Source organism: Zalophus californianus, chromosome 17 (genome assembly GCF_009762305.2).
Source record: "Zalophus californianus isolate mZalCal1 chromosome 17, mZalCal1.pri.v2, whole genome shotgun sequence".
Lineage (NCBI taxonomy): Eukaryota > Metazoa > Chordata > Mammalia > Carnivora > Otariidae > Zalophus > Zalophus californianus.
In genome coordinates this window covers 43487433-43502415 of record NC_045611.1, presented here as the reverse complement: position 1 = coordinate 43502415, position 14983 = coordinate 43487433, and the positions used below count along the sequence as shown (strand labels likewise).

General features: G+C 44.6%; 1 protein-coding gene across 2 annotated transcripts; it reads left to right on the top strand.

Annotated features, from left to right (window-relative positions):
- Positions 1-249: 249 nt before the first annotated feature.
- On the top strand, positions 250-3276 carry LOC113935652 (keratinocyte differentiation associated protein). Of its 2 annotated transcripts, XM_027617968.1 has the most exons (6): positions 250-352; positions 1743-1781; positions 1874-1915; positions 2095-2139; positions 2788-2835; positions 3114-3276. In XM_027617968.1, the coding sequence occupies exons 1-6, from the start codon at positions 266-268 to the stop codon at positions 3150-3152; spliced, it is 300 nt and encodes a 99-aa protein (XP_027473769.1). In that variant the 5' UTR covers positions 250-265; the 3' UTR covers positions 3153-3276. The 2 variants fall into 2 exon arrangements, with proteins under 2 accessions (XP_027473769.1, XP_027473770.1); XM_027617969.1 differs by lacking the exon at positions 1874-1915 and having other exon boundaries at positions 266-352; positions 3114-3152.
- Positions 3277-14983: the final 11707 nt, after the last annotated feature.

Here is a 14983-nt window from a genome sequence, read left to right as displayed (position 1 = left end):
CAACCTGTCTCCATCCCAGCTCCATTGGCATGAAGCACCCCATTGCCATCTCACCTTCCTAGTGCCTGAGGCAGAATGTGAATTGAGAAATTCAAGGTAAGTGGGGAACAGTCTACACCTCCCTTCCCAGAGCCCCGGGGGTGGGTGATGGGATCTGGGGGTGAGTCAGTGGGGTGGGGACCCCATTTCTGCTCACATCCACCTCCCTGGGAATATAAAGGGCAAGTGGTGAGGCCCCGCCTCAGAGCACCCCAAACTTGACACCATGAAGATTCCAGTTCTTCCTGCTGTGGTTCTTCTCTCTCTTCTGGCACTCCACTCTGCTCAGGGGGCTTCCCTGGGTAGTTCTGAGGTGAGCACATCACCTGGATTCTCTTTCTCTTCCCTATTACCTTGCTTAGTCCTCCATTTCTTTACCTTCAATGCATTACTGGATGTGTGGCTCCTATTTTTGGAGATTATTGGAGGCTGAATGAAAAGCAGGGGCTCTGAGGAAGGGAAGAAAGGAGGAAGTAGACAAAACATTCCCAGGAAGACATGTAGATGGAGGTGCTTTATTTCTGAAAGGGATGGTGAGAGTATAGGCAGAGGCTGGACAACTGAATCCTGGGAGGAGACAGGGACCGGCGTCGTCGTCTGGGCTCAGCTTCCCCTGTGTTTCGTCTGTCTCCCAGGCAATGGCTTCCAGGTGACTGGGAGCTCCCTACTGTCTCTGGAGCCTAGGCCATAGCAAGGATCCTTAAGAGGCAGTCTCCAGTCAGGAGGAAGCTGGAGGCCCCTCTCTCCCCATCTTCTCCCAGGTTGGGGGAGAGTGTCCATGCTGGATTTAAAAGTCTGAGATGGGGTCACATACACAATTGCTTGGGACTCAAGCAAGTGAAGTCAGTGAGCAAGCGGGCTGGTAGGGCCCCAGGGAAGGTGGAGTGAACCTGCCCAGTCTAAAAAGGGACAGTCTGTATACCATCTGACTGCTGCTAAGCACGCAAATGTACCCAGTGTGGCCAGAGTTTTTAAATTTTTGGGAGAAACCAGAAATCTGATTTATGTATTCTTCCTAATTAAAAATGTTTTATTCAAATTAAAAAAACAAGCCAAACTACTGTGAGAGCTAAACATTTGGGTCTAGCCTATAGGATACCTATTTGTGACCTCTATTGTGGAAAGGAAGAAATAAGGGACAATGAAGCCAGGCAATTAAAGCAGGGAGAACAAGATGGGGTGCACTGAGGTCTGGGGCAGTGACTACATGGGGGAGGGAAATGGTGACTCCGACTTTGGTGGCAATAAAGTCACAAAGCAAGCCAACCTCAATCAATTAAAGGCAGGCAGGGCACCTAGGCAGCTTGGCTCCTATCTGCGTGCTCATCTCCCCCATCCAGCTCTATGGGTTAAGTGTAGGAGTCTCAAGAATACCCCAAGTCAAATGCACAGCGACACTAGCCCGGTTTTCTTGGGAGGAGTCCTCTCTTCTCCACCCCTTGCACCTGTTGCCTACCATGGATGCAGGCCTGGGCTTTTAGCTTCTCTGTCTCACACACGCCACTCTCCAATCCCTTCTCTTCGCCTTGCTGTCAACCATCTGTCTTACTGGAACAGAGCAGGCTATGTGAGGCCCTGTGGTGGAGAATGGGCTATATCCTCGGGGACTGGCCTGTGGAGGAAGGCAGGGCTGGCAGAGAAGGTTTGGGGACAAGGACTCGCCATTATGTGATCCTTTGGTTTTTCTCCCCTTCACTTTCCAGGAGGAAACCACCATTGGTAATTATGCGGCAGGCCCTGAGGTAAACACCCCGTTTTCCCACACTCCAGCCTGAGTCTGTGCCCTCTTCTGTGCTCCTTTGCCACTTTCCTAACACCCCGTCTCTTTGCCTAGGCCTTTAACGCTAACTTCCTGAACATTGACAAGTTGCGCTCTGTAAGTACCATTCTGCAGTGCTGACCCCCACCCCCAAACATCCACACCATAAAGGAGACCAGCGCCTTAGCAGACAGCTTGCAAAGCCACCGTGGACCCCTCACCTTTTCCAGGGGGCTGCGGGCTGAGCTCTGTCCTCCCCTGGCACTGACCCTCTTCTGGTGTCCCTGTCTCCACAGGCTTTTAAGCCCGATGAATTCCTGAACTGGCACGCCCTCTTTGAGGTAAGTGCGTGGGCACCCCTTCTCCTTGACTGTCTGCGGTCTCCCCAGCGTAGGGTCCGCACATTCTAGTTCTAGCCCTTTTAGTTTTTTCCCGAGCTCTAGGCGGGAGTAACTGCCCTGCTTGACAGAAGAAAGTTTCTTGAGGACGCTGACATGGCCACACCTATTTTCCTAACACGGCAGTGGGGGAGCAGAGCCACAAAGACAATTCCAGAAAAGGCAGAACTTAATCAGACAGGAGTTTATTTGAGTCCCTTTTTATCATCTACGAAGAAATTGAGGCCCTAAGTTGGGTGTCTTACTCGCACTTAGAGGGCAAAGTCAGTGACAGCGCGGGCACTGGAGCCTACAGCACAAGACTCAGCACCTACTTCTACGTGTCCTCACGCACATGTCTCTGAGCCTCAGCTTCCTCATCTCTGATGTGGGCCTACCTCAAAAGGTAGCTGTGCAGACCAAGTGACGGCATGCCTATGGAGCGGGTAGTATAAGGCAGACACAGACTAAGGGCTCAGGAAATATTAGTTCTTCCTGTAACTGTAAACGATAACACCATTGCCACTACGGAGAGCCCGTTCACTGAGTCTTTACTGATCCGTGGTCACCTGACTTGTGTCACATCACTCTCATTCTTGTTTTCTCTTTTAGTCTATCAAAAGGAAACTTCCTTTCCTCAACTGGGATGCCTTTCCTAAGGTAAGAGGTGGTGAGGAGTACAGGGACAGATGGTGGGGATGGGGGAAGAAGTCGGCCATCTGGGCGGAAGGGGCAGGAAGGGCGAGGACAGCTCAGAGAGGATAAACCGTCCTCTCACCAAAGCTAAGGGAAGTCCCAGCTACTGCAGACAGTGAGAACCCAGGTCAAGGCAGGGATTCCTTTCTATCTCTGCCCCATGCTGTTCTGGGCTCCCTCATGGAGGACTCCAGCTCCACACCCAAGGGTCCCCAATCTGACCATACCCTCTCTCCCCCCAGCTGAAGGGTCTGAGGAGTGCAACTCCCGATGCCCAGTGACTGTTCCCTTCAAGACCAAGCACTGCTGACACCCACTGGAAGAGGGGCTAGTGGGGGCTCCGGTCACCATTCTATAAGTGTTCCCTCTGGGCTCAGTAACACCAATAAAATGTTTTCCACCCTACCAGCTCCTGTATCTGTGTCTGTCCTTATCCCATGTGACTCTAGAAGGGAATTAGGATGAAGTAGGCTCCAAGGCTGGAAGGCAGAAATCTTGAATTCTGAGAGGGTAGTAAGCAGTGATGTAGGAGGAAGTGGGGAGGGCTTATCGGGATGGCAGGAGATGCCGTGTGTCTTACTTCCTCGGTACTGGCTGACATACTTGGGGAACATGACTCTGTGAGTTGTTTACTAAGATTTTCAAGGAATCAAACCTGCTCCCTGAACTACTGGTACCTTCCCCACCTGCCTTCTGAGAACCTGATTCCCTTGGTGGGGGCAATTTGGTATGAGAGAGCTGTCTGGAATCCAAGGCTCAGAAGCCAGCTGAAATCACATGAGCTCATCTAAAATCCTTTTTTAAGAATTAGGTAGGTTACAAATAAAGAGAAGTAGTATGTGATCCTGGGCCTTTCTAAACCTCCACTTCTTTATCTGTGCAATGAGTGTGCAAACAAACAAGAATGATAATAACTACCCTGTGGTGGTGTTATGAAAGTCAAAAGAGATAAGGTATGTAAAGCCCCTTGCACAGGTCTGGGCACACAGTAGGTGCTCGACAATGACGCGTTCCCTCCATTCCCCCAGAGAGCTGCCCCAGTGACCCAGATTCATTATTGACTTCCTCACCAATCCATCCATCCATCCCTTTAGTGCAAAGGTCTTGAAACATGGAATGGAATCCATCTCAGTTCTGCACATGTATTCTGTATGGAATCTCTGTGTCTGCTCTGGGTACTTAAAATGTTGACTTGGTTGAGATTATTTCTGGTTTCTCTTGAGGACTGGGAAAATTGGAGAGCAATGCACTTGAGATTGGCTTAAATCCAAGTAACAGTTGCCCTCTTTACAGGATGTGGTCTCCAGATCAGTAAAATTTCCCTTGGCAAGTTTCACTTATTTACACTGCCTTTTGGCCTCTATCAGAGACTGAGTTTGCAAACTGTGGCCTATGGCTTACTTGAGGAAGTGGACTACAAAGGGAAATTAAACTTGTGTAGGGAAGCAAAAACTTCCTTCTACCCTCTGAAATTCTGTGACTGGCCTAAGAATTAAACTGACATAAGACAGATTAATGGGAGAAAAGCATACAAAGTCATTTAATATATTTTTTACAAATATACAGGAGTCTTCAGAGGAAAAAGGAAGACTCAAAGGAGCCATTAGGTCCCAAAGCTTATGTGCCTTTTTACACAACGAATGACAGATTGTGGGGATGTGATGAGACAAAGGGGCTTGCACTGGGGGCAAGAGGTTGTGGGAGTGATTAGGACATACATAGGGGAAACTAATGGGAGATAAGGGTTATTTTAGTATGTTTGTACAGACTGGAATTGATTCCCAGGCTCTGCTCATAAGAATGTTCTTCTCTTCCTGGTACAGGGAGGGCAACTTTCTCAAGGAAAATTTTATGGTAGAAAGGACAAGGTCAGAGAGCCCTTCCTGCATCTGCTACTTCTCAATTGCCTTCAGTTTAAAATAATCAGTATGCAAAAAGCAGTGTATTTTGGGGTGGCATGTTCTGAACCCCTTTACTTGGCTCCTACTTCCAAAGAGCTTCCAGACAAGACAAATAAAACATGTACATGTTGCTTATACCCCTTCCTTCTGGTTAACTAAAAATCATAGACACATACACAAACGGGAAGCAACTTATAAATGGGATCATTGACAGAAAAGAAAAAAAAATGGAGGGTGCTCACGTACCACAATCATTTAAAATATTTAGCAAAGATTGAATGCTCAGAATTGCAGTGATAGGAACTAGAGTAGAGGAAGAAGGTGGGGAGATCCTTAAGATGTATGTATTGAGTGGCTAGGTTTTAGGGGAGGCCAAGAATCAGCACACACAAGTCAACGAGCATCTTTGAGATAAAGCAGTAGTTCTCAGAGTGTAGACCTTAGATCAGCAGCATCAGCATTACATGGGAATTTATAAGAAGCACGAATCCTTGGGCCCCACCCCGTATCTATTAAATCAGAAACTGGGGATGGGGCATAGCAATCTGTATTTTAACAGGCTCTCTAGATGATTCTGATGCACTAAAGCTTCAGAACCACTGAGAAAAGGAAATTCAGAGAATGATTAATATAAAATTCAGGACCATAGTTACCTCTCGGGGGAGAGACCATCATGTGATAGGGGAAGGGCGCCCAGACGGGGCTGGTGACAGAAGGCTTCTACTATTCGTGTTTTTATTTTTTCCTTAAATATATCATATTGGAGGGAAAAAAATATCTTTTCCTTCTACCCTTCTAGGTTTTGGCTAGGTCTCTGTAACAAAAGACAGATTAACAAGAGAAAGGCATACAAATTTATTTAATATAAATTTTACATGACATGGGAGCCTTCATAAGGAAATGAAGACCTGAGGAAGTAGTTACAACTGTGTGTTTTTGTGTTGGGTTTGGCGAAGAAGAGTGGAAAGTCATGGAGAAATGTGATAGGACAAAGGGGGTATAAACTCAGTGTGGTAAACTGGGGGAAACGCAGCAAGGCCTGTTCATTCAAATTCCTCTTGGGGGAGGATGTCCTCCCTCCTGGAGATGAAGATGATCCTTTCCTCAGGGTATAGGGAAGGTACTTCTCACGGGACCTGCTTCAGGGGAAGGTCAAAGAGTCCTTCCTGCTCCTGTTTTCTCAAATTTCTTCAGCTGATATATTCAGTATGCCAAGGCACCATATTTTGGGGTAGCATGTCCTGAACTCTGTCAATATATGTTTTATACACACTTATATATGTAACGTTTCACAATAAGCTATTATTAAAACAAGCAAATATCTTTGAGTAACTTGAGAGTGCTAAGGGAGTTACAGAGAAAAGCAATAATTTGAGTCTATGAAGACTGGAATCTTATGGAGAAAAAAGAAGTGTAGACATGTTTGTGTAAATGAGTGATGGATATACTCTAGATCAAATGAAACTGACAATAATATACCAACATGGGCCAGGTAATTCAGAGGATTCAAAGAATGGAAGATGAGACCTCCCATTCCCTGTGAAATGTGTAGGATGAGGAGGAAGCGAGGACAGAGTCACACTTCACTGGATACTTCACACAAATCACAAATGCATCTTGGGTGGATAATGCCACCCATTAAACGGGATGTAGAGACACATGTTGAGATACGAACAATCACTAAGATATAGTAAAATGAAAAAAAGCAGCAGAGCAGTGTGAGCAATATGTTGGGAAAAAAAGAGAGATGGTACAAATAGGTGTTCTTACATGCATAAAATAGCTCTAGAATAAAACTCAAGAAGTAACAGCTTTCACTTCTGGGGACTGATGTACTTTCATTGTGAGTCTTTTTGGATTGTAGTAAAAAAAAAAATTTTTTTTTTACTCTGTGCACTCTTACATATTCAGAAGAGTATGTTAAAAACTAAAACTCTCTAATATGACAAACAGACATGCAAACAACCCTTTGCATTTTAAGGTAACAGGGCCCAGCCCATGAACTGGCCCAGACTGGGCACTTCTTTTTTTTGTTGTTGTTAAAAAGTTTATTTATTTATTTGAGATAGAGAGTGAGAGAGAGAGAGAGCATGAGTGGGGGGACAGAGGGAGAGGGAGAAGCAGGCTCCCCACTGAGCAGGGAGCATGACCTAAACTGAAGGCAAATGCTTAACTGAGCCACCCAGGTGCCCCAGACTGGGTATTTCTTACTTAATGAATGAAATCAATTTCCTATACATTCACCATACCTCTTTGCTACTGTTTTTTTTTTTTTTTTTAAGATTTTATTTGTTTGTTTGACAGAGAGAGAGTACAACCAGGGGGAGTGGCAAGCAGAGGGAGAAGCAGGCTTCCCGCTGAGCAGGGAGCCTGACACGGGGCTCGATCCCAGGACCCTGGGATCATGATCTGAGCCGAAGGCAGACACTTAACCAACTAAGCTACCCAGGCACCCCCCTCTTTGCTACTTAAAGTGTGGTCCTTATTGGTGGGGTCTATGCCACAATGAGATACCACCTCTCACCAGTCAGAATGGCTAAAATTAACAACTCAGGAAACAATAAGATGGTGGTAAGGATGTGGAGAAAGGGGAACCCTCTTACACTGTTGGTGGGAATGCAAACTGGTACAGCCACTATGGAAAAAGTATGGAGGTGCCTCAAAAAGTTAAAAATAGAGCTACCCTACGACCCAGCAATTGCACTATTAGGTATCTTCCCCAAAGATACAAATATAGGGATCCGAAGGGGCACCTGTACCCCAACGTTTATAGCAGCAATGTCCACAATAGTCAAACTATGGAAGAGCCCAGATGCCCATTGACAAATGAATGGATAAAGAAGATGTGAGGTGTGCACGTGTGTGTGTGTGTGTGTGTATCTATCTATATCTGTGTCTAGTGGAATATTACTCAGCCAACAAAAGGAATGAGATCTTGCCATTTGCAACAATGTGACTGGAACTAGAGGGTTTTATGCTAAGTGAAATAAGTCAGTCAGAGAAAGACAAATAGCATATGATTCCACTTATATGTGGGATTTAAGAAACAAAACAGATGAACATAGGGGAAGGGAAGGAAATATAAAATAAGACGAATTCAGAGAGGGAGACAAACCATAAGAGATACTGAACTCCAGGAAACAATCTGAGGGTGGCTGGAGGTGGGGGGCGGGGGTATGGGGTAACTGGGTGATGGGCATTAAGGAGGGCACTTGATGTAATGAGCACTGAGTGTTAATATGCAACTGATGAATCACTAAACTCTACCACTGAAACTAATACTACACTATATGTTAATCAATTGATTAAAAAAAAAAAAAAGGTGTGGTTCTTAGACCAGCAGCATTAACCTCACCTGCCTCGGGAAAAATTCAGACTCTCAGCCCACACCAGGGCTAAGGAATCAGAATATGCATTTTTACAAGACATTGCCCCCTCCCATGGTTCAGATGCACAGTGAAGTTTGAGAAGCACTGCCTGAGGCATTATGTTAAGTGCTGTGTAGAAATGCCTTCTAGGAGCTTATGATCCAGCTGAAGATAAAGGAAGTACACAGATAGAAAGTGCTGGATGCTACTAGAAAAGGCGTGTTTAAATTCAGCAGAATGGAGAAATCCCTTTTGAGTCAGGGTAAGAACACTAGGGGAAGTAACTTTTGAGCAGGGCATTAACGATGGGGACTAAAAAACAACGATTTGATTGATTTCAGTCATATGTGGAATTTAAGAAACAAAGCAAATGATCATAGGGGAAAAAAGAGAGGCAAACCAAGAAACAGACTTTGCTATAGAGAACACACTGATGGTTGTGAGAGGGGAGGTGGGTTGGATGCATGATGGGGATCAAGGAGCACACTTGTGACGAGCACCGGGTGTTACATGGAAGTATTGAATCACTAAATTGTAAACCTGCAGCTTATATTACACTGTGTGTTAACTAACTAGAATTTAAACAAAAACTTAAAAAATAAGTCAACAACAACAACCTCTTTGGTTACCTTCAGAGGCTGCTGAGAACCAATTCATGATTTTGAGAACTCATAAATAAGGGGAATGGCTAAAGCATTCATTCTCTTTCTTGTATAAATGTACCTCGGGGCAAACCAACAAGTTTTCTTTTTACAAGGATTTGCAGCTAATAAATGCAGATGGAATAACAGAATTATAACATTACCATTTTTTTTGCAAGATTTAATAAAATAATGGACTGAGGTTGGCATCAATGATTGCTAAAACTGCCCGATGAAAGGCTGACAGGGAACTTTAGAGTGGTGGGTCGGGTTGACCCCCTGTGAAGCCACGGATCCACCCGACACTAAAAGACTTATAAGGAGACCTGTCTCTGCAAATCTGATACAAGAGAAGGGATGGTTCACCATTGTGAAGTACTCTGGCCACAAGTCAACCCCAAATCTGACTAAACCTCTGGAATCTAGATCTAACCACCAGTTTGCAGGGGGAAAAAAGTACAGAGGAACCTGGTAAAGGGTTCCGGGGAGAAATTAGCAACCCCTCCCCTCCCCCCATGGCCTGCATTTCCCATGGGAAATTCTAGAGGTCTAATAACTCTATTTCCTTAACAAAAATATTGTAGGAAGAAAAGAGAAAGGGGGGAAGGAACTTAAAGATAAAAACAAATTTAAGGAGCAGATCATGTAAATGCAATGTGTAGATCTTGTCTGTATCCTGATTTGAACAAATCAACTAAAAAAAAGATTCATGAGATGATAAACTGAACACTGACAGATTGATACCGAGAAATTATTCATCTTTCTCCGATGTGAAATGGTACTGTAGTTACGTTTTTAGAAAAGAATCTTACCCTTAGAGATACATAATGATGAATTTACAGATGAAATGATAAACTGGGATTTAATCTGGTGGGGGGAGTAGGCTGGGGTATACATAGGAAATAAGGTTGGTAACTACTAAAGCTAAGTGATGGATACATGGGGGTTCATATACTAGCTTTTCTAACTTCTATATATTTCAAAAATTTCCCTAATAAAAGTTTTTAAAAATATTTTTTAAAAAGCATACCTTCGTACTTTAGGAGCAAGGGAGAGGACAAAGGACAAAAGATGGTCCCCATTCATGGACAAAGCTATACACACTGAACTGGTAGTGCAGGATCCCGGCCTGGGACGTTGTAATTCAGCTTGGCTACTGTGTAGGTGTTGAAGGCTAGAAAGGCAGGTTGGGACAGATGATGGAGGGCATGACTGCAAGGCTGAGGGATTTCCACTCCATCCTGTGGTCAGCGAAGGTGGTCAGAGCCACAGCCATAACTGCAACAGCCACCCTTATTTGGCTGTTATCACGAGCCAGGCTGTATGCCAAGTGCTTTGCATATATTATCTCAGCTGATCCACATAACAACGCTGGTAGGTTGGTATCATTTCCCCATCTTACAAATGAAGAAACTGAATCTCAGAGAGATAAAGTAATTTGGTTAGGCTTACGCAGCCAGTACCTGGCAGTCAGGATTAAACCCGCCCACGCCTACAATACTGCCCCCACTTTAACTGCACTAGTCCTAACTTTGTTTGCTTTATCCACTGGGGTTCCATGTAAGATTTTGCTGGACAAAGTTCTTCCATTCCTTAAAAAAAGATTTGGAAACCACTGCTGTGAATGATGGGCAGCTGCTGAAAGCATTAAGGCAGTATTGCCTAGTGTTTAGATCACAAGGTTTTTGTTTTTTGGGTTTTTTTGTTGTTTTGTTTTTGTTTTGTTTTTAAATCAGTCAGATGTGGTTCAAATTCCATTCCTACCACTTTATTAGCTACGTGACTTCCATGTGGCCACGCTGTCAAGACCTCAGTTTCTTCATTTGTAAGGTGGGAATAATACCAGTACTTCATAGGAGTTAAGAAACACTCAATAAATATTAGCCCAACTTGATTCATATTAACAAATGGCAGCTGTTCTTATTATGCTATACATCTCCAGTCAGATCAGGACCCAGACAGATTCATACTTGGAGAACTGATATTCATGTCTGCATTCATTTGCTTTCTTCCAGCAGATGAAGAAACAGAAGCTCAGAAAGGTGAAGTGTCTTTCCCAAGGGCAGCCTGGGAGGACATAGCAGAGCCAAGTTTTATACCCAGGTTGTTAGACTCCAAAGCCGCAGACCTTTAACCATTTTAATTTCCTGTCTCCATAAGACATAAAAAGCTCCCAGGTATTGAGGGCCCACCAAGTGTAAGCCACTGTGTTAGGTACTTTACCTTCATGTTCTTATTTCATTCTTACAACTTAATGAAGTAAGTACCATCATCATGTCCACTTTACACAAAGGAAAGTAAAACTCAAAGGAGCAAAGCATGGCTGGGTTTACCTTGCTGTCACTGAAGTTTCTCATCAGAGACCTGAATGATAAAACCAAGACTGAGGTACAAAGTTGTGGATATGTGCACCCACTATCCTCCTAAAGATATGCTAGAAACTCTTCATGTATACACAAAGAAGTAGGTATAATGATTTTCACAGTAGCAACGCCTGCAGGAGCTGAAAGGTGGAAACCACCTAAATGTCCATCAATAAGAGAATGGAAAACTAAAATATGGTATATCCATCCAGTGGAACGGTAGGTATTCAACAGTAAAAATGAGATAGAGTTGGGGCACCTGGGTAGTTCAGTCGGTTGGGCATCTGACTCTTGATTTTGGCTCAGGTCGTGATCTCAAGGTCGTGGGATGGAGCCCCGTGTCTGGCTCCGTGTTCAGCAGGGGGAGTCTGCTTGAGATTCTCTCTTTCCCTCTGCCCTTCTCCTCCATGCGTACTCTCTCGCTCGCTCTCTAAAATAAATAAATAAATCTTTGGAAAAAATATTTTATTTTTTATTCATCTCTATACCCAACTCAGGGCTCAAACTCATAAGCCCAAGATCAAGAGTCACATGTCCTACACACTGAGCCAGCCAGGCGCCCCTGTAATGTTTTAATTCTTAAAACAATCGGAAGCAAATAGGTTATGTAAAATGTTAAGATGGATAAAACTAATGTGTACGCCAGGCTTTGTCAGTATGGTTTATCATATTTTTGTGTATGTATGAAAAATCTCATAATCAAATATTTTTTTTTAAAGCAATTACAACAAAGACACTTTAATTTCAACCTGCCCAAAGCCATTTCAGCCATGCGGGAATTCTGTGGCTGATACAGCACTCCTGGTGCTACCCCCTCAGCACATTTATCATTACTAAAAACACCTATGATTTGTTATCTTTTTTTAAAAAAAATTTATTTATTTATTAGAGAGAGAGGGAACACAAACAGGGGGAGTAGGAGAGGGAGAAGCAGGCCTCCTGCCGAGCAGAGAGCCCAATGCGGGGCTCGATCCCAGGACCCTGGGGTCATGACCTGAACCGAAGGCAGTCATTTAACAACTGAGCCACCCAGGCGCCCCTACAATCTGTTATCTTTATATTACTCTAGAATTGCACTGTCCAATGCGGTAGCAACAAGCCACATGTGGCTACTGAGCACCTGAAATGTGACTAACCATAACTGATATATGGGCATTTTGCACACATCAAACATTACAAAAAAAAAAAAAAAACAGAATATAAGTATCTCACTATTATTTTTTGTATTACATACTGAAATAATATTTTGGATATATTAGGTTCAATAAAATATATTAAAATTCAAATTAATTTCACCTGTTTCTCCTTACTTTTTCAAAATTTGGCTATTGGAAAATTTTAGATTACTTTTGTGGCACACATTACATTCCAAGAGATAGAGCCGGCCTAGAAGATGATCAGTCCCATGAGGTTCATGGGAACTCTTTTCTTTCCCAGTGTATGCCTAGCATATAGTGCCTGGCACAGAGTAGGTACCCAAAAACACTCGTGAATTGAATGAAGGATTGGTTCTCTTGTCCGAGCCTACGCCTATATCTGGGCATGCTCAATCAGTCAAGCCTCTGTCAGAGACTGCCAAACAGTAACTTCCCTTCACCTGTTCCCGCTGAGAGCCCCCTCTCCAAGGCACCACACAATCCTGGCCCTACAATAACGGCTCAAATACCTCCCACAGCAAGAACCTCCCTTCATATGATTCTCTCACTCCCTCTCCAATAGGCAAGGATCCCTACCTTAAAGTCCCAGAGTGTCTCTCCCCTCTGATGCCCCCAAATTCCTGATAGGATGTGTGGTCACAGGGTCACTGTGACAGTCTCAGAGACCCTCCCCCACCATGACACACCTCATTCCCCACACACAGCGCTCCTCATCACTCATTCCTAACGTAGCATCAGGGATCAATGTCCCTCCAGCACTGGCGACCTGATGAGAAGATCCTTCAGGGCCTCCAACTATCAACAGATCCCCCTTACAGCTTAGTCTCAGGACAGCCCTCCACATGAACGCCTAACAGAACATCTGGGGTGCCGCCCCTATGGAAGCAAGCGACAGGAAGACTACCCTTTGACTCCTTATATTATCCCCAAATGAGATTATTTAGCAGGCAGGCTGACCAGATTGAGAGATCGGGATCTCATTCACCGTACTACTTAAAAACTATGTCCCATTCCCAGGCCACCTTGTTAATTCTTATAACTAAAATCGTCTTCACAATCCTATTGCCCTAGATAATACTTTTATATAATTCGTTCTATGTAAACCTTTAAAACATGGCGCAATGTTTTAACAAAGCGTGCTTTGGTATTGTTTCATTTCTTTTTTTTTTTTTAAAGATTTTATTTATTTAACAGAGAGAGAGAGACACAGCGAGAGAGGGAACACAAGCAGGGGGAGTGGGAGAGGGAGAAGCAGGCTCCCCACCGATGATCCCCACTGGGCTCATGACCTGAGCCGAAGGCAGACACTTGACTGAGCCACCCAGGTTTCATTTCTTGATATACATCAAAGAAGTCCCCCCAAAGTCTCTTCTGACCTCAGAGAATCCCTGAGGTCCAGCTCCCTCCCCGCCAAGACCCCGCTCAGAAACAAACCCTCCCCTTGAGGCCCAAACTTACAGTTCTTATATCCGCAGTGGAGAAGTCAATTTCCGGTTTCAACTCGGCTTCGGCTTCAGACACCAACACTACCTCCTCCTCCGCTCGCCCTGCTCACTGGCCTGGGCCTCGAGCTTTGCCATCCGGGCCCACCTGCTTCTTGTCTGGACGGACACCGCAGCCTTCAGTCGTCGCACTAGGCGCTTCCCTTCTTTCCCCGTGCACTTCCGGTTGGAACTGACCTGCACATGCTCCCTGGCTCTGGCGTCCCTGCTCTGGCGCTTTCCGACCCATTTCCAGTTAAGAGAGTGGCTGGCCCGGGAGCTCGCCACTGACCCGCTATCGCACCAGTTTGGGTTTAGCGTCTGCCAGAGGAAGGCATCTTCAGGCCTCACTTGAGGACTGCCTGCCCTCTTTCTCGGGATACAGGCCCTGAGGGGTGCGTGCACACCGAGAGGTACAAAAAAGGCGGGAAAGCTGAGATGCAGTTTGCGGGGGGACACTGGGGTTCGTTCCTGAAGTGGGAGCCTGCGAGTCCCCATACCTTGAGGCAGCGCAAGAGCTCCTCATGACCCAGAAGGCAGAGAGGAGGGATGGAGGAGTACCAAAAATGTTTTCTCTTTTAATTAATTAATTAATTAATTAATTAATTATTAAAAAGATTTCATTTATTTACTTGACAGAGAGAGAGGGAACACAAGCCGGGGGAGTGGGAGAGGGAGAAGCCGGCTTCCTGCGGAGCAGGGAGCCCAATGCGGGGCTCGATCCCAGGACCCTGGGATCATGACCTGAGCCGAAGGCAGACACTTAGCGACTGAGCCACCCAGACACCCCTTTCTCTCTTTTAAATTCTGTTACAGGTTGAGGTGATAATACTTGGAACATGTTAAATTAAATAAAATATCTTAATGTTAATTCCATCTGTTTCTTTTCGGTTTTAATGTGGCTATTAGAAAATTAAAAATAGCTTACATTATATTTTCACTGGACATTGCTGGGTTGATAGGACACATTGCAAAGCTCATAACCCAGTGACTGGCACATAATGAATGTCTGATAAATTCTTTGAGCACATTTTTTTTTTTTTTTTTTTTCAGATTGCTTCCCTGTGAAAAAGCTTTCTGGTTATCAAGGATGAAGCCATGAGGAAAATAAAACTGCCTGTGGCGCTCAGCTCTAACTGGGGAGACACACAATAGGTAAGTGAATACAGAAAGAAGGCACTTTCAGATCACGATAAATACG

What these genes read in the sequence shown, in the direction of transcription:
- LOC113935652 (XM_027617968.1), top strand. Translation starts at nt 266, where the DNA reads ATGAAGATTCCAGTTCTTCCTGCTGTGGTTCTTCTCTCTCTTCTGGCA. An exon ending in ATTATGCGGCAGGCCCTGAG is followed by an intron (nt 1,782 to 1,873) that starts GTAAACACCCCG and finishes CTCTTTGCCTAG; the next exon opens with GCCTTTAACGCTAACTTCCT. An exon ending in ACATTGACAAGTTGCGCTCT is followed by an intron (nt 1,916 to 2,094) that starts GTAAGTACCATT and finishes CTGTCTCCACAG; the next exon opens with GCTTTTAAGCCCGATGAATT.